Genomic DNA, 18,783 nt, shown 5'->3' with positions numbered 1-18,783 from the left:
CTCGATTTTTTAATAAAAAAGGGAGAGAGAACTCATTCTTTAGTCTTGCATGATTACAAACCTTTAGTATTAGTGTCAGATAGATAATAATGACGACTATTTGTAAATTAGTAGGGTGGCAAATCTAACTCTCAAATAGTAAATTTAGTTGATAACTCATATGGGTCTACCAGTGATTATATTAAAAGATTATAACTGATCGAAGAATATGAAACTCCAAAAATCTCAAAATTTGATAGACAAAAAAATGATGATAGAAGTATGACTTTTAGAAAAGATTCACAAGAGATACGATAAATATATGATTTAAAGGAATGAAAAATATACTCTTTGTTCTCTCCAATTCTTTATATCTCTTTTCAAATTTCTTCAGCTTGTAACATATAATTTTTTTTATATATAATCAATAGATAAATGTCAATTTCTTAACTTTATTTAGGGTAAACTACACGATTAATATCCATTTATCACTTTTATTTTGTTTTGATTACTTAATTTTTTTTAAATAATATCTAACATTACGTTTTAGTTTCATTTAGGTCACCTGTCGTTAGAAAATTAACAGAATTATTGACGTAATAATTTCTAAAAAAACTTAATGATAATATGACATTATCTTATGGTGACACATCAACATCACTGTTAATTTTTAAATGGTGAGTGACTAAAATCAAACCAAAATGTAACGTATGTATGATTTTAAAACAAAAAATAATAAGATGGCTGAATCGTAACAAAAGTAATAGTTAGAGTATTAAACGTGTAATTTACCCCTTTGTTTATAAAATTAAAGTACTACTCCAATCCTATATACAAGTAGTAGCTTCTGGAATATATTATAAGATTCAAATTTCCATATACGGAATGGTTACAACGTAAGGATGTCTCAATTGGTGAGTTGTAATTTAACCTTAATCGTATAAATTTTATTTTAACCAAATATTATATTCGATTTTAAGATCATGCCATACAATAACGATATTAAATTCAATATTCTTCCATTTGAATATCTAGTCATTTTTGCAAAAGTTTGAATTATATTATTTAATCAAATATAAGTTAGAAAATTGAAAACAATTATTATTATCATTATTATATCTTATAGGGAAGAGATGTTACCATCAAAAATCCGTAAGTCGGTAAACTATTTTATCATATATCTTAATATAAATGGAGGGGAAAAACAAACCCATTGAACTAAATGTTAAGATAATTAATTGGTTAAAAAATAACGAAAAATAATAATAAAATAAAACATTTTTTTGAATAGTCTAGTAATTATAAGATAATATTTATTTATATATATTTGTAAATGTAGTTGTTCTAACTTAGATCTTTTAAAGAGAATAATATTATCTTTTATTATGAAAGTAAAATAATTAAATATGAGGAGTATAGAGTTAAATTATAATCTATCCAAGTTAATTTAACTTTTCATATGTATAAATTTATTTTTGATTTAAATGGAGATGCATTCTGATTATTAACTAATCTTTTAAATATTTTAATAACAGGTCCATGTTAATATATTGATCTTTATTTGTTTATAATATTAATTGATATTAATAAAAAAATATTAATTGATATTGGCAATAATTATAGGAATATATTAATTATGTTCATAATTATAAAAATATATAAAAAAGACATTCAGATCTTGTAAAAAAAAGATAAATATTAACTTAAAAGAAATAAACTGATATAAATTTCAGGTTAGAAGTATTAAGACATAGTAATAAAATATTAGATAATTTATTTATTTAATATGGGTCAAAGATAGATCAATAAAAGAGGACGACGAGGTATCACGTGTAGGATGTTAGTGATTGCAGATAAGTCAAACAAGGGGCGGCTATTCGAGATAATACCTCCTCCCATTATTTACTTCAATTTCTTCTCACGGTTGCCTATTAATTTCGCAATTTATCACAAATATTTAGTAGGCTAAATTTTTAATTAGTCTTTTTTTTATTATTAATTTGATATAAGTATAAGATAATATATGTTCAAAGATATCTATCAATCATTTTATATTTATGATACTCGAATTCGATACTTCAAAGAATAATAACCTTTTTTTTACTATCGAGATAATTTAGTTTATGATTTAATTAATTATAAAATTAACTTAATTTTCATATTTTATCGTTTCAACTTTTTTTGAAATAATATTGTATACTGATTGTTTTAAGTTCCAATTTTATAATTCTACCAATAATTAGTTAATTACGATAAAAAATTATGAGAATTGATGATTATAGTTTTTAATAAAATACTTAAATTATCTATAATCTCTCGAACCCTTAAATCAAAGATAGTTATATTTGAGTGTATTCAACCCATAATCTCTAGAAAAATAACAATTAAACTAAGACTCAATTGATAGCTAATTGAATTTAGACTAATAAATCAAAATACTTTTAACTAACTCACTAGAATAAATCTAGATAAATCTCATGTGTAAATCAGAGTGAATTTGTGAATTAATATAAAGATGAAAAAATATTTGTGTAAAAGGAAAAAAACAGCTAGATAACCATGGCTCTTGTAATTTAAAATAAGAAATGATGTTTTATTTAAATGAATTAATTTTTTTAGGAATCGGATTTTAGTAGTTACATCTGTAGGATGTGTTGTCAGTAGATTAAGTTTTTTTTGAACAGATACTCATTATGGTCACCCCATGCTATTTTAAAAAAAAATTAAAAATAAGTTGAATTGCAAGAATGAAAAGATTGAGGGGCTTATTTATGAAATTAATATGTTTAAAACTTCTTTTGTATGTTTGCCATTTTCAAAGCTTGTAGTCTGAACAATAATGCACGCACGAATGGGCCCGAAACAGAGGATTATTTAAACTTGTTTTTTATAATGAGAGAAATTAGGTCTAAAGTCAGGCAGTTTGACCTGGCAGCCTATGTAGTTTGTACCTATTAGCCGGCTGCTGACAAAAGACAGTTTGAATTTCCTCTTAGCATCAGCCCATCAGATTCATCCCACCGTTGTTTGCTTTTAATTTCTTCAATTATTATCTTGTCCCATTTGTGCTATCTTCGTCCTTATTCTCCCCTTCTTTTTTCTATATATATCCGTGTTAACACATTCTAACATTTCAGCTCCATCATATTATCAGCTTCATTCGAAAAGCTCGGCAACTTGCACGTAGGATTAGGTTTCAAAAAACGGTCTGCGATTGTGATTTCAGTCGTGATATAGCGGTTTCGCCGCCGTCTGAGTTACCCGTGACGGCCGTAATAGCGTCCGCGACGGCCGCAATCACAGTAAATCTGAAATAATCGAAAACGTGACCGCGACCGCAATTTAAAACCCGGACTCCATAGTTTTTCTATTAAGGAACTATCGCTATGGAAGCTTACTCTTCTTCTGTTGCTGCTGCTTCGGGTTTCGAAGAAACACGAGGGTTGAAGGCTCCACAGGCTTCGTCATTTCATGGATCACTTCATACCGTGCGTAAGCCATTTTCAAAGCCCTGGAAGAAGCCAATTGCACCATTTCCACCAACGCCGCCCAAGGTTTACGCGGTCGACCCTAGAAACTTCAGGGACTTGGTTCAGAAGCTAACCGGTGCACCTGAGTTCATGCCCCAAACTCATAATCTAACGTCAACAACTCAGTTTGAGTTGCCTCATCATCAGCGTCTCCAAAGAGTGGCACCTCACCCTCTTCATGTCGCAGCATCGCCGTTGTCTAGGGTTGAAGTTTCTGCACCACTGAATCTGTTTTCGGGATTAGATCATACCATACCCCAGCACCAGAGTTTCTCTAATAATTCGATGAATACGATGACATCGAATTCACTCGGATTGAACCTGTCGCCATCTTCTTATAATTGGTGCGCTTTCCCCATTCTCAGTCCCGGTACGCTCGCCTCCTTGGAGCAAAGCACTGTTCCTTAGATCATACATCAAGCTAGCAATCATCATCAACGCTTGATTACTTTATTAAATATATGCTGATAATTTAGTCCTCGCTCAAGCAAGCATAAAGAGACTACATTCTTTTGTTATTGTAGTTTACATATATGTAGTAGAAAAAGTCGTTAATGTATGCTATTTCACCTAGTCATTAATAAAGCTACTTGCTTATATTCAAGGTTAGAAATAAGATTTTTTTGTTAAGGGACAGACTTTAAGAAAATATCTAAAATATCTAAAATATATAAGAATTTAAAATTTTCAAGGGACGATTGTCCTCCTGCCCCTTCGGAAATAAGATTTTTTGTTAAGTGACAGACTTTAAGAAAATATCTAAAGTATATAAGAATTTAAAATTTTCAAGGGACGATTGTCCACCCTCCCCTTCGGTCCATCACTACTTTACTGGCTTTGAAAACAGTCAGCAAAGTATGTAGTTCATCGATCTATCCCTTTAAGAAATACCTCTAAATTAATCATTGAGTAGTATAATTTATCCCTTATATTGGGTTCATGCATGGTAGTGCTCCCACAAAAGAACAATTAAGGGGGAAGAACCCTATGAAATGAATGAAACCAAAATTATCCACAATGTACCTAAGCACGGAATTAACTCTAATGATCTCACCACTTGCATGGAGTTAATTAAATCCATTTATTTGGTGTAATTAATGTTTGCTTAATATTATAGTAGAGGGGCTCAAGGGGAACCGGTTAGGACATTAGTAGAGGGATAAGGATTAAGGTTTCGTTTGATAAATTAAAAATTAAGTGTTTAATTTAAAGTATAAAATGTATTTGATATTTTATTTAAAATTAATCACTAGATGTAATCAAATTTTTTGATAAATAAAATTTTTTAAGAATATAAAAAAGTAAAATATGTTGAATTTTTTTCAATAAGCAGGCCTTTATCTACATATCATTTTCCACACATTTTCATTGAAAACTCATCACAAATAGTTTTTATTTTAGATCATTAAGCATATTTAAAAATTCAATCATTAAACATATTAATGCTCATTTGATTGAATTCTTTCAATAGGTTATCAAACAAGGCCTAAATTAAGTGTAGAACAAGTAAATTTTTGTTGGATACATTCATATTTTTGGGGATAATCTCTTTTACAGTCTTTGAATTAATGCAAAATATCAATGTAGTATTTGAAAAATACATTTTATATTTAACCAGATACTTCAATTTAACAATGTTAGTCAAAAGGTCAAATAGTAATTAGTGTATAAATTTGATTGATCAATTGTAATTTTATTTATTTATAATTCAAAATTAACATAAAACGTGTAAAATAAGAGATCAATAAATACTTGTTTAAGATTAATTTATAACATAAAATTTTAAATCCTAAATATTGATGGTTCATGGTGATTCATTTCATTCAATGTTAACGAAGAATGACCGGATAAAATATTTAAAAGTTTGTGGAGAACAAAAATAAAGATAATATCTCAAAAGAAGGGAGATTCCTTTCGCAGTAGGGTCAAACCTTCTTTTATACCCCTTGTTGACATTGTTCTTAGGTGCCACAATATGGATATTGATAGGTGAATAAATGAGATATATGCTAATAGGTTTGATGTGATGACTTATGAACATCATGGGATCTATCTCACTTGTGTATCTCATTTGTTTGATCGTGAAGTGATTTAGTAGTTTGGTTTTGATAATTATTGTTCCATTCATCAACTGTTAGATGGATGGACAAAAACAATGTTTTCGAATACATACATTCGAAAGAGTGACAATGAGTGAGCACAATCTTTTCAAAGGTATACATCTGAAAAATTAGTCATGAACAAGAATAATATTGTCACATACATGTGGTGACAAGTATAATACTAACTACAATCTTTCATGTTTTTCTTTTTTTATTATTCTTTTTTTGGTTTCTTATAATTTGTTGCGAGGGAAGTAAATTTGAGAGGAAAACAAGATATTTCTTGGACCGACCCTATTATTAAAATATATAAAGAAAAATTTTCTTCGTATACAATTTGACGTGCAATAGAGTATGAATACGAGAGGGGTAACATTTATTTAAAGTGATTATTTGCGACATTTGAAAGCCATAGAGGGAAATATTCGGTTGAGGTTCAGGGTGGCGCTGAGATGAGGCGACTGACTCGGTCCCATTAACGAAAATTATAAGTTGGAGTCACTTTCGTCCACCCACAAATATATATATATATATATATATATATATATATATATATATATAATATTATGGGTGTTTTAAGAAACGAATTGATTAATACTTATATGTTAGTATTATTAGTTGAGAAGGAAAGAAACAGAATGTTGATAGCAGACATTGCCCTCTGCCGACATCTTTACAGAATAAAAAACATATAATATAAGATATTTTAACCCAAGTTGTGGGAGAGCTTAAATAAGACAGTGAACATCCAAGTATTGACAGCACTTTCATACTAAGGCCAAATCAAATATATGACTGGAAGAATATCTTCACTGGTGTCAGTTGTATTCATTTAAAAAAATGCATTTCTTTTTTCATTTTAACTAAACTAAATACTCCATATTGTATGTAATTGATTTGGTTATAAGATCATGCCATGTTATATTGACGTTAAATTCAATATTGTTCCATTTAAATTTCCAGTTTGAAAATTCTAAAAAGAAACATTATTATATATATTACATAGATGAGATGTTATCCATTTGTGGGTAAACGACTACATATGACTTGATGGATGAAGCGACGAGATTGGTATTTTACAAATGAAATTATAAATTTTAACCATGATTTCTTGAATAAAAATAACCGAGCTGGTCAGCTAGAATGGGAATATAAAACCTTGACAACTTTTGGACAAAGCATCAGAAACATTGATTCATAAAAAATGTTTTTGAATAAACTTTTAAGCTGATGTATAGTACATGACCCTAAATTCTTCTATGGAAAAATATCAATCTATTACAGTACTCGATGGTTTGTATTTGAGTTATACACGGATTTTCCCTAATTAGCATATATAGCATAAATATTTCTATGGAAAAATATCAGTCTATTACAGTATTCAGGGGTTTGTTAATGGTGTCCACGGGCAACAACACCCAAGCACAATGGGAACCTTTGCTCTCACTGTGCTACCAAAAACAAGGCTTCAGAATGCAACAAATGAATAATAAAAAGACTAGAATCAAGCTTATGGTGTAGTAGCTAAAGCCGGAGCATTACACAGTTTCTTGTTCATGCAAATCGCAATGCAGCATATATCCTACTTTCGGTCGGGTTTGACATTTGAATACTTAACTAGACAAGCAGTGGAAAAGAGGAGGCGTATGCACAAAATATAACATAAATCATAACAGGCACCTCCATTGAGTATTACAAATGAAGCTCAGCAAAAGTTGTTTATTCTTTTCATCTCTTAGAAAGCAAAAGCAATATGAAGAAGGAATCCATCCTTGAACTGCGAACAAAATAATTTGATGCATACCAGTTTTTCCTCCATTCATATCTAGCTCGATTTGCATCAAGAAAAGCCGTCAAATGTTAGAATACAGATTAAATGGATGAGAAACTCTTTTTTTTTTTAATGACCAGATTAGACAAATTTTAATAAAGACATTCATCTAAGCCGAGTTGGTCTCCTCTTTTGCAGCAGCCTCTTCTTGAAGCTTCTTTTTCCAGTAATCATCAAGAGGAGGTCCGAAAATGGCCTTCCCAGAAACAACTCCAATTCTGTAAAATCCAAATATTCAATTACCTCAACAATGAAAACAATTTACACAAATTCGCATTAAGCCTTCTATAAAGCTCTAAGCCTATCAGATAATAGTAAATGAAAATATGGAAAATTTGATTCCTTAAACCTTCAAGACTACAAAAAACTTGAGTAACTTTGTCAAACTGAGAACCTGTCTATACCATTTGAGAGTCATAAAGCTCAAATTAAAACCAACACAAAAATAAAGCAAGAACAATCTTACCCAAACGATGCATTTCGAAATTCTGATCTTCTGAAGGGGATAATGTTGTATAATTCTCATATAGTAAATTTTATACACAGTAATCTACCAGGAAGAATTCATGTTTAGCTCCCATTGTACTGAAACGTCCAACTTATTTGTCTTCCACTTCATGTTATTGATGGGTTTTCCCCAACAGCTAAAATTGCAACACTTCATCCCTCAAAATCAAGTACCCAAAAAAATCATAACAGATATAGGTTTTATTGGATTAAATTTAATATGGGAACCTTCTTATTGCTACGTATATCAAAGCTTTAAGTTTTTTAAGATATAATTTATTTGGGATTTTTGTTATGTACGGGTAACAAGCAAGCAAAATATGGAAAATCCAACTGATATAAAAGAAATAAATTGAAAAAAAAACAAGAAGCGAAAAGGCAAGATAATGAAACTTACATGACTGCTCCAATGACCATTGGGAAATTGAGAAACTTGCTTCTTCTAAACATATCTTCCCACCTCACTTCAATTTAAGATCTTTCCCCTTCCTCTTACGATCGTTTCTACTCTGTAATCCCCCTAAAGTAAATAAATAAGAATTGGGAGATTCGAGACATATATCAGCTACAGAATTTGATGTTGAAGCCTTTTTCCTAATTTTCGTCCAGGGTTTTGGGGCTTTCAATCTCAGTCTTTCTGAATCATCTTCATTCATGGAAGAAGAAGAAGCAAGCTTTAAGCCCATTACTGTGGATCAGACCCAGATCCGAGCCCCTTTTGTTTAAGCAACCGAATAAAGACAACTTTAAAAAATTAATACCTAAAATAACATTCGTTTTATATAAGATTTGTATCCTTTTTTTTGGTTTGACAAAGGATGAATTACAACTTTGGCCTATCTAGGCACTTTTGTCTATTCTTAACCTACCCGCTACCGCTTCCGGAGGGTAAAAAACGCGTCATGTAAATATTGGCTTTAAAAAACATGCTTTACAAGTTATGTTTTTTCCTACCTGATGACAATATGAAAATTTTGAATAAAATGAAAAAAATAATGAGAATTTCATCTAAAAAATTAAATATACAAGAAATATGTTGAAAAAATATATATTTATATAAATACAAACATAAACTTAATACAGTCACCCCAATAAATTTTGAAATATCAACTAAAATTACATAATTAATATGAGAAAAAATTCATCAAAAGTACCGTCAGAAGTATCTTATTAGTGCTATAACAAGTCTATTTAAAAGGCATATATTTATTTTTTTTTCAAATATATAGTTACAATAAATCATACTAATTTTCATAGGAACCTAGATTCAAAACTTGCATCTTTTTCATAATAGGATTTACGAAATTAAAATATATTTGTAATTGAAAATAAAAATATGAAACTGATACTGAGGAAAAGAATCTCATGTACCAATTATGATTATCTTTGATAAAAGAAAATAGGAGGGAGAGAGAGACTTGGTCCAACAATAAAAGAATCTTTAAGACATATGGCCTATATATAGTGGGTAGGTAAGATGTCTATTCGCTTTAGCATTGACTCACCAATCCGTTCTTAACAAACATCAAACTCAAACCATGTTTCTCATGCCTTAATTAATTCACCAAATGATGAAACAGTTGTAACCTATGATTAATAATAGTGTTCTATAAATAAAACTTCAACTGTCAACTATATTCCCAATCTTCTTCAACTGTGTTAGCTGCATTTAAATCCTCCAAGTTTGCTGTCCTTTTTGGTTGGACAGTTCTTTTGGTGGTTGACAGAAGATGAACATGCATATGTAAGGAGTTTCCACTTCTCTCTTGCTTTCGGTTGTTTGCTTGTTTTTATATTTTGAATTGAAGAATGGGAGGAGGAAAGTCATTTTTATTACGTATATGTGTACATTTTATAAAAATTATTTATGTTGATTCTTGACAATAATATTTGTGAATTTGAAAATAATGCTTTTATAACAATAAAATAAATAACCGTGTCTTATATTTTAATCCAAGCAGCACGAAAAATGGTTTATCCTCTGCTGGTTTAGATATTCCAATGTTCAAGTTTTATTTAATATTAAGAATGAATTATTTATTTTATCTCATATTCATTTTCATAATTTATACCAAACAAGTTCTGATCCTTATATTAAATATTTTTTTATGTAATCAGATATTTGATCAATTAATTGATTAATTCAAATTGAATATTACACAAATTTATTATAAAATGATCTTTTTAATTCGGCCAACTTCATTCAAAACATCAAAATTTTAACTTAATTATTATTTATTTGTTTAACAATATTAAAATCTGGTCTTACTAAACTAATTGGTAGTTGGTAGGACATATATTTATACTTGAACACCTTTATTTTAATTTGTTAATTTTTTATTTTTAAGGGAATAATTTGACATAAATAAATATATAGCTTGAGTTGTTGGCAGCCATATATATTCCGAATATTTGACGGTATTTACCTCTACATATTTTTAAATATATTTACACATTGCATGTTTTTATGTCCAACGTCACCTTTAAACTGTGCAAAATGATTAGTACATATAGTTTTCCATAATGATTTATGCATATTTTCCAACATAGAAGAATAGTGAAACATTCACTGGCCAATTAAATCACTTCCAGCAAAATCATTAAAGAGAGAAAATACTATTTTAAATTATTTTCTATATGATCAAAATTTGATACTAAATGATTTCTAAAATTAAAAGTTGAGGTATTTTATCAACAAATTACAGAATTGTTGACGGATTAATATATGTGAATATTTAACATTAGAAAAGTAGTATAAAATGAATATGAGAAACTCAAAACATGTATAAATAAACAAAAACAAGAGTATAATATATATCATATAATCAACAATCTCAACAATTTCATAGTTAAAAACTTGAAATAAGAGCAAAAAGTTTCTCATGGCTTGTGCTTCTGGGTATAGATATAATCAACATGAGCAGCAAGAGTTCTTCTCATCAAACACTCTTCTTCTCCAACTCCATCACAACTATCTTCAACAGCTTCAGTTTCAACAGCAACACCCTATCAAAACCCAAAATCATCAATTAAAACTACTTTAGATGAGAACAAATCAGAAGGAAGATAAGCAAAACTCTGTCAAAGTTAAGTAACCTCATCCTGGGTTTTTGCAGTAGGCAAAGCAGGGCCAGAGCGAGCGGCAAATGATAGAGTGGAAACTAGGAGAAGAGTTAAGACGAAAATGATGACAAGTTTAGCCATATGTATATTTGTTTTACTTAAGGAAAGAGATGATTAGGAATTTATGAATATAAAGAGGCGAAGAGAGAGGTGGTGGTTGTGGAGAATATATACAGAGAAATGGAAGCCTAAAAGACAGCGTGTGAACTTAAAGATATGGAAAGGGAAGACTTCTCAATTCCGATAAATATTGCAGATGAATAGATCGAATTAAGAACAGAGAAGAATGTTGTTAATTGGACTTTTATTTTTTAAATTTGATATTCCATATCCTTCAAAATGATAAAATAAAGTTGTACATTAGACTTCTCATTAACTCTTGAAATGTACCTTCTTTCCCTCTCTTTTATTTTCATGGTGTGACCTGTTTTAATTATTATTTTTCTATATTTATTCTAATATTGTTTTTATCTAATGTGCCACACGCATAACGACACAAGCAAGAAAATCGAAAGTTGTATAATTTTGCAATACCATGGGCCGGCTAGTGCTGATTTTTCAGCAATTTTTGTTTTCTGCTATGGAATGTTCTTCTAATTTTCTAAGTTGGGTTAATTTATCTAAAGCATTTGTCACGCATCCACAATCTAGAAGACCCTGAATTCTAGACAACCTTAATCCCTCCGACGTGTAATGGATTAGCTTTGATTTACTCATGAATTTATGTCATAACAGGTAAAAATAAGGATTCAAGCTAAATTTACTATTAGTTTGATTTTTTATATATATAATTTACTCCTTTTAAATTGATGTCTAATTAATTTATTATAAAACTCTCCATATTCCCAATATGTGACATTTATCATAAATTAGTGCCTGATTAGTTTATTATAAATTTGCTAAAACTCATAATATATATTAAGAAAATCAGTCAAAGACGTAATATCAAAAAATTAATTTTGATACTTACCATTTTTATTGATCTTAGACCCATGAGGGTTACAGAAATAAAGCTTTAGCAAACCTTATTGTCCTTGTCACACGCCTTAACAATTTTGTCATGATGTAATATTCAAAGACTACAAAAAAAAAATTCCAAGTTTTTAATTATATATAGTGTAGTTAAGTCCCGTGATGCTTTCCTTGTCGATTATCCATCCATGGGGATTTGATATGTTAGACTAATTAACCAAAAAAATAATATGAAATAATTAAATTATATAGGTTTTTTTTTGGAAGAAAGCAAATGAGCTCGTTCGTAATGAAAATGATATTAATTATATTGAAAAAGGTTAGTGTAGTCGTCGATTTCCTATAAAGATAATACATTAATATATGCAGAATATATACCAAGTGGCGTTTGACCAAATAGATTGGAAGGAAAACGGAACATATAAAGCAAAAGAATAAGAATATTAATAAATCTGAAATTTCGTTAAAATGTTTTAAATTCCAAATTGTGACGTCGGTCATATGTTAAAAGAGAGATAGATAGCAAAGCAGGCATTCAAAGAATGCAGCCGTAAATGAATATTTGCGAGGAGAATATTATTATGCGGATGATGATGATTGTTGCTTAACCCTAATCCGATTCTTTAATTAATTAGTCAGAATGTAAAAGGCACTTCGGCTAGTAACCTTTCGGTAGCCAAAGGCAACGTTTAACAAAAATTGTTTGAAATAAATAGAAACCACATTTACTTAACTAATGTCCCCTAACAATCCAATCTCTATTTTACTAGTCTCTGCTACTAAAATCTATTTTACTAGTCTCTGTTTTCAATCATGATAAGGCTGCTCACAATGTCCTGTGGGCTCCACTTCATGAAGAAAAAGGAAAAGGTCGTTTAGAGATGTAAATGAGATCAAATATATTATGAATTATTTGAGTTATCGAATTCAATTTGAATTCTTAATGAATCGAAATAAGTTATTTTATATTTACTTGAAAAGTTCACGAGCAACTCAATATATATATATATATATATATTAAATTTTTAATTTTAATTAAATTATTAATGATATTAATATTTATATGTTTTATAAAAAATGAAATATAATATTTTCATGTACTTAAAGTTCACGTTAGAGTTTGAACCAAGCTTTAATTGAGTTAAATTTGAGATTGTTTTGAATTTAAGTTGTTTCGAGCTCAAGTTAAACTTTAATTTTTTTTATTTCAAGTTCAAGTATGGCTTGAGAATTCTATGCTAACGAGTTGAGCTCAGTTCTAAACTTTTTAAATTGGATTCAGATCAATAATACTCAAATTCAACTCGACCAGAAAGCTAGTGGATATCTTAGCACTTAGCAGTAGAACAAAAATTGATGAGTAATTCTATGGTCCTTCACAGTGAGAATCCATTACAAATCCATTACAATTTTTAATCCATTAAAAATTGCTGTCAAAGCATGTACGGCCCCCCCTGAAAGTTTGCCAATTATCTGCTTGTATTTGTTTGAATCCCCAAGATTTTCTATCATTCCTTCAGTTCTTTTCTCACCATTTCGGCATCGTGGGCTCCATGAAGAAAAAAAGAAGAAAATAGTATGAACCAAATTTATATAATAATAACGTGAATGATTTTTTTATCAAAGCAAAAAGTTGACTAGCATGTAAACACAAACAGACATTGTGGGCTGCAAACGCACAGGACTTTAGCCTCTACTCTTTTAGTCTTTGTATTATATAATCACAAGCGGGGCTTTATATGGCAATACCATCTGTCACTGGTTGAATGATATTGTGAAAAATTATGATTTCATTTGGAATATTTTTCATATCGAATTTTTTTTGGGATAATTCATAAATTTATTACCTAAAATAACAAAGTTTTGCTACAACCAATCAACCAATCAAACAACAAAAGAAACTATGAACAACCTAATTACAAAACAATGATTGGTTAGACTATACCCCAAGCATTACAAAGGGTAAAGTTAATACTATCAAGTCTATTAATGGATTTACCCCTAAGTCGAATACCAACCGCGTCAACTATATCTTTGAGCATGGTTTCGACAGTTTTGTGACGTCCAAGGAAGATTCTAAAGTTTCTTTCTTGGCATAAAGTGTAAATGAAGGCAGACCAAGAAAGCTTCAAAATGATGGTAAGAAGAGACTTCCCTTTCCAAGATGAACTTGCCCAAGCAATCATTTCACCCCCAAGACAAGTTAGACAAACTCATTCCATGTGCAAGATAGATTTCCATAGGCCAACTGCTAAAGAACTGAGGGAGAAGAGATGATCCCTTGTCTCTTGGAAGTTGTTGCAATTGACACAAATTCCATCAGTGCAAATCCCCATTCTTTGGAGACGATCTCTGGTAGGTAACATGTCAAGAAGAGTCATCCATGAAATCATGCTATACTTTGGGATATGCATTGGAAACCATATCAGCCTATGCCATGAGACCTTTTGACCTTGCAGCCGATACATATCCCAAACATCTTTAATCTGAAAAGAACCAGAAGAAAGGAAAGGAAAAACTTATGTCCTCATTTTTAGAATCCTTTTGATGCTCCAACTTACATTGGCACTAGCTTCAAATTGCCAGAAGTCTTGGTCCTTTAGAACATAGCTTTAAAGCCATGCAACCCAAATAGATCCATTTCCTGCTAGGATTTTTCTGATAAGATTAAAAATACAAACTCTATTCCAAGCTTTGAGATTTTCCAGACCAAGTCCTCCTTCAAATTCAGGAAGACAAATGCAACCCAGCTAACTCTGGCTCCAGCAGCATTTTTATCAGCTCCTTTCCAAAAGAACCTGGAGCAGAGTTGTTCAACCTTATTTAAAATCGAAGTTGGCAGTATTAGTTGTCTGCACCAGTAATTGCAGAAACTGAAAAGAACAGTTTTAATCAATTCAAGCCTGCCTACATAAGTTAGATTCCTGCCAAACCAATGCTGCAATCTTTGTTTGATATTGATAAGTAAAACTTCACAATCTTTCTCAGAGAGTTTTCGAGTAACTAGAGGAATACCAAGATATCTGATATGAAGAGAGCCAATCTTAAAGCCAATAATCCTTGTAATCTCCTCAATAATCCTTAAAGGAATTCCAACAACAAAGAATTCAGATTTAGAAGAATTAAGTTTCAGCCCTGAAATTTCATGGAATTGATCAAGCACACTAAGAACGCCAACGACAAAATCAACATTACCTTTGCAGAAAATCAAGAGATCGTCTGCAAAATAGAGATGAGTAAGCCCAATCCTCTTGCATTTAGGGTGGTATCCAAAAATTCCTTTCCCAGCAGCCAAGTTAAGCATTATTGATAAAATGTTCATGGCAAGAACAAAAAGATAAGGGCAAAGAGGGTCCCCCTGTCTAAGACCTCTAGCCCCTTTGAAATAACCAATTAAGGTCCCATTGAATGAAATGGATAACCTAGCTTGAGAGTAACATTCCTCAATCCAAGCAATAAATTTATGAGGAAGCTGAAGAGATTTGAGAACAACAAAAATGAACCCCCAATGCAAAGAATCAAATGCCTTGTGAAGATCAATTTTCATGGAGCATCTAGGAGAAATGGTTTTCCTATCATAACCTTTAACCATCTCCTGAGCAAGGAGAGTATTGTCTACAATGCTCCTACCTCTAATAAAAGCAAACTGATTCAAAGAAATGATCTCGGGAAGATAATCATTCAGTCTTTTAACAAGGATTTTAGAGATTGTCTTGTAGACCACAGTACAGCAGGAGATTGGCCGAAAGTCTTTGGCATCACTTGGATTTGAAACTTTAGGAACCAGTGCAATAACCGTAGAGTTAAAGGCTGGATTAATGTAATTGTTGTAAAAGAAGTATTTAACAGCATCTATGACATCATCTCCTACTATAGACCATGATTTCTTGAAGAATAAGGGAGTGAATCCTTTGTTGAATTTTTATGCCAATGTTTTAGCTTCTTTTTCAGTGAAAAGTGACGGTGACAAACGATAGCAATAATTAAAGGTGTTGAGGAATGAAACAAAATTCTAAGTGGGTTTAATTTTTGACATCAAATTCTTACCATTTCAGTCCCACCAACATTAATGTACACAAAATTCTAAACCGACCTTTAAAGGACAATGTGGAAGATTGAAGTTGAACAAAGGATGAAGAAGAAGTTACTCAAGAATGTTAATGATGGCTAAAATAATAAGTCTTTGCTTGGTTAGAAAAAGAAAAGGAATGATGGAAAGGAAAGAGTGAAATAATGAAAAGAAAATAAATTTAAACGTTATTGATGGGTAAAAAAGTGAAATCTATCTATACTTGAATTAAAAAGTATCAGAAATTGTTTAGCCAATTGAAATGAATGAATTAGCAGTACATAAAAATCGAATATATAGGCAGAGATTAAAGAATTTTAAGGAGAAAAAGTTAAGAAGAGATTGAAAAAAAATTGAAAATAAAATAAAATAAAATGGGTTAAAAAGGAATCATTTTTTTAAATAATTATAATAAATTTTATAATTTTAGTTTATTTCACCCAAAAAAGATTGTATAAATCTTTGGATTTCTTAGAATAAGTATAAATTGATAGATGTGTAAAGGTAAAGGTTAAATTTATTTTGTTAATTTTATAATTCTTATGTCATTTTATAGGTGATCAAAGAAACAATTTTGATTAATTGAGTGATTCACTTATAATTTTGCATATTTGAGTGATCAAAAATGAAATCTATCTATACTTGAATGATCACACAAGTGTAATTTATCTTTTATTTATTTATTTTCACTTGAATTAAAATAACTATTAACTACTGATATTAAGTGCAAAATAGTATTTCAAAATTATTTCATCCAATATATTTTTCATGGTCTATGTAGTACTTTTTTTAATTTGTAACTTTTTTTTACAATTGAGTTTATGTTAATTTAATTAAAAAAAGGTAAAGTTCATGACAAGGTCAAGTAGCTGCTCCAAATATACTACCATGTCATGATGCCTTTCGAGTTGCGTGCATGTAGAATTTTCTTCTAAAACTATAATCCAATACAATTCAACTGTAAAATTTCCAAAACATGTAAAAAACTCCAATTCGTTCACGATATATCAGTCACATAATCAACATGAACTTATTAAAAAGAATACGAGCTCACAGGATGCCGAAATCCACGGGTCGGATCAATACAATTCCCAATAAACTAGTACCAGCAATCTCTCGGATTGAGTCTGACCATTTCACTATGTCGATACTCACAACCAATTCCCTGATTTAAAGAAAAATCAAACAAAAAGACAAAAAAAAATTAGCCTAGGACCCTCTTTCACTTCTATTCTGATGGATTGAATATATTTCATAAGGAGTACTAAAAGTTTTGATTAATAAGAAATAAAGAAAATTATATGGTTTTGGTTCAAAACTAACACTGAATATCCAGATCATTGACATTCAGTTCGAGAAACATAAAAATTTCAACAAAAAACACACAATGCGAGTTGAAAATGGGAAAGTGCGAAAAAGGAAAAGCTTACTTTTAGATAACCCAAAAGAGAAAATAAATATCTTCTTGCAAGTGAGGGGAAAGGCTAAGAAATAAACGCAATCGGTGTTGCGTTCCAGCAATTCTTCCTCCATTTTTGCTTTGTAAATAAAAAGCTGAAAGACAGAGCATTGCTTTGGTTTACAATTTTACATGGCGGAAAATTGAAGAACAAAAACCAAACGAGAGTGCTTGTGAGCGAAAGAGACTGAGAGGTTTATGTGTTTTTTGAGATTTCATTATATTTGATCATCTGTTTGAAAATCTTTAACAACAAGGATTAAACGAAGTATACAAAATAATTCCAGCTTTGTTGGTGACTTTAAACAATGATATTTAGTTCATCTTAGTAGTATTTGTCAACTATGCATTGCTAACCCCATTTTTTTCTCATAAGCATTTCATCGAACATCTATGCTTCACTTGAGATGACCTATATCTAACATTATACATTGAATCGTTGATGATCCCGATAGTCTTTTGGTCGGGTCTTCTCTCAATGAATCCTTATTCAAGTCAACACCTCCATATAATTCAAAGTTAGATTAGAATTTCCCATGCATCCCCGACTGAAAAGTTACGATGGAAATGAGAAGAGAGAAGTGAAAAAAGAAATTCGAGATCGAAAAAGAATTTGGGGTTTAGAATAAAATTGAAGATTGTGTTGCAAGTTTTAAAAGTTGGGGGACCTAAATGAAAGCACCTGAAAAGTTTAGTGACCATATTGCAATCGTACTAACGGAAGTGTAACGGCGTCAAAAGGCCGGTTATGTCGGGGATCATATTACAAACAGACTAAATGTTGAAGGACTGTATTGCAAGTTTTAAAAGTTGGGAGACCTAAATGAAAGATTTAGAAAAGTTTAGTGATCATTACTATACTTTACCCTAAAAATGAATCTATATGTTAAATAGAATAATATCTATTTAGGACAATTGATGACAGAAATAAAAATTATGTATTCCCCATGTAATTATCACGTCATATTTAAATATATGTTCATTATAAAAATTATAGAAAAATAGATAATCACGTGACAAAAAATGGAATAATAATTAGTAGGACTAAAAATCTGAAACTAGTTTATAAGTGGAATCATTCGTGATTAGTTATGGGATTTCGCAAATCTATTGATATCATTCAACCTCTTCAATGTGAGTTGTGGGCATTCTTTATCGGCTTGCAACTCGCTTGAAAAAATGGAATCCCTAGTTTGTAATTATAATCTGAT

The 18,783-nt window shown here is 30.3% G+C and overlaps 1 protein-coding gene and 1 long non-coding RNA gene across 3 annotated transcripts; one reads left to right on the top strand and one right to left on the bottom strand.

Annotated features, from left to right (window-relative positions):
- The first annotated feature begins 3,116 nt into the window (after positions 1 to 3,116).
- LOC120126683 lies at positions 3,117 to 4,053 on the top strand. The gene has a single exon (XM_039144801.1). The coding sequence runs from the start codon at positions 3,366 to 3,368 to the stop codon at positions 3,915 to 3,917; it is 552 nt and encodes a 183-aa protein (XP_039000732.1). The 5' UTR covers positions 3,117 to 3,365; the 3' UTR covers positions 3,918 to 4,053.
- A 3,091-nt stretch (positions 4,054 to 7,144) lies between these two features.
- Positions 7,145 to 9,719, bottom strand: LOC120126684. Of its 2 annotated transcripts, XR_005516478.1 has the most exons (3): positions 9,709 to 9,719; positions 8,347 to 8,438; positions 7,145 to 7,660 (listed from the first exon to the last, which is right to left on the bottom strand). It is a non-coding gene; the product is annotated as an uncharacterized LOC120126684 (long non-coding RNA). The 2 variants fall into 2 exon arrangements; XR_005516477.1 differs by lacking the exon at positions 9,709 to 9,719 and having other exon boundaries at positions 8,347 to 8,463.
- Positions 9,720 to 18,783: the final 9,064 nt, after the last annotated feature.

The sequence above is a fragment of the Hibiscus syriacus genome, unplaced genomic scaffold (genome assembly GCF_006381635.1).
Source record: "Hibiscus syriacus cultivar Baekdansim isolate YM2019G1 unplaced genomic scaffold, ASM638163v2 tig00110461_pilon, whole genome shotgun sequence".
Taxonomy (NCBI): Eukaryota; Viridiplantae; Streptophyta; class Magnoliopsida; order Malvales; family Malvaceae; genus Hibiscus; species Hibiscus syriacus.
The sequence above is the reverse complement of the archived record's forward strand: the minus strand, read 5'-3'. Positions and strand labels throughout refer to the sequence as shown.

Bases quoted from the DNA above. Each gene is read 5' to 3' on its own strand.
- LOC120126683 (XM_039144801.1), top strand. From the start codon at position 3,366: ATGGAAGCTTACTCTTCTTCTGTTGCTGCTGCTTCGGGTTTCGAAGAA.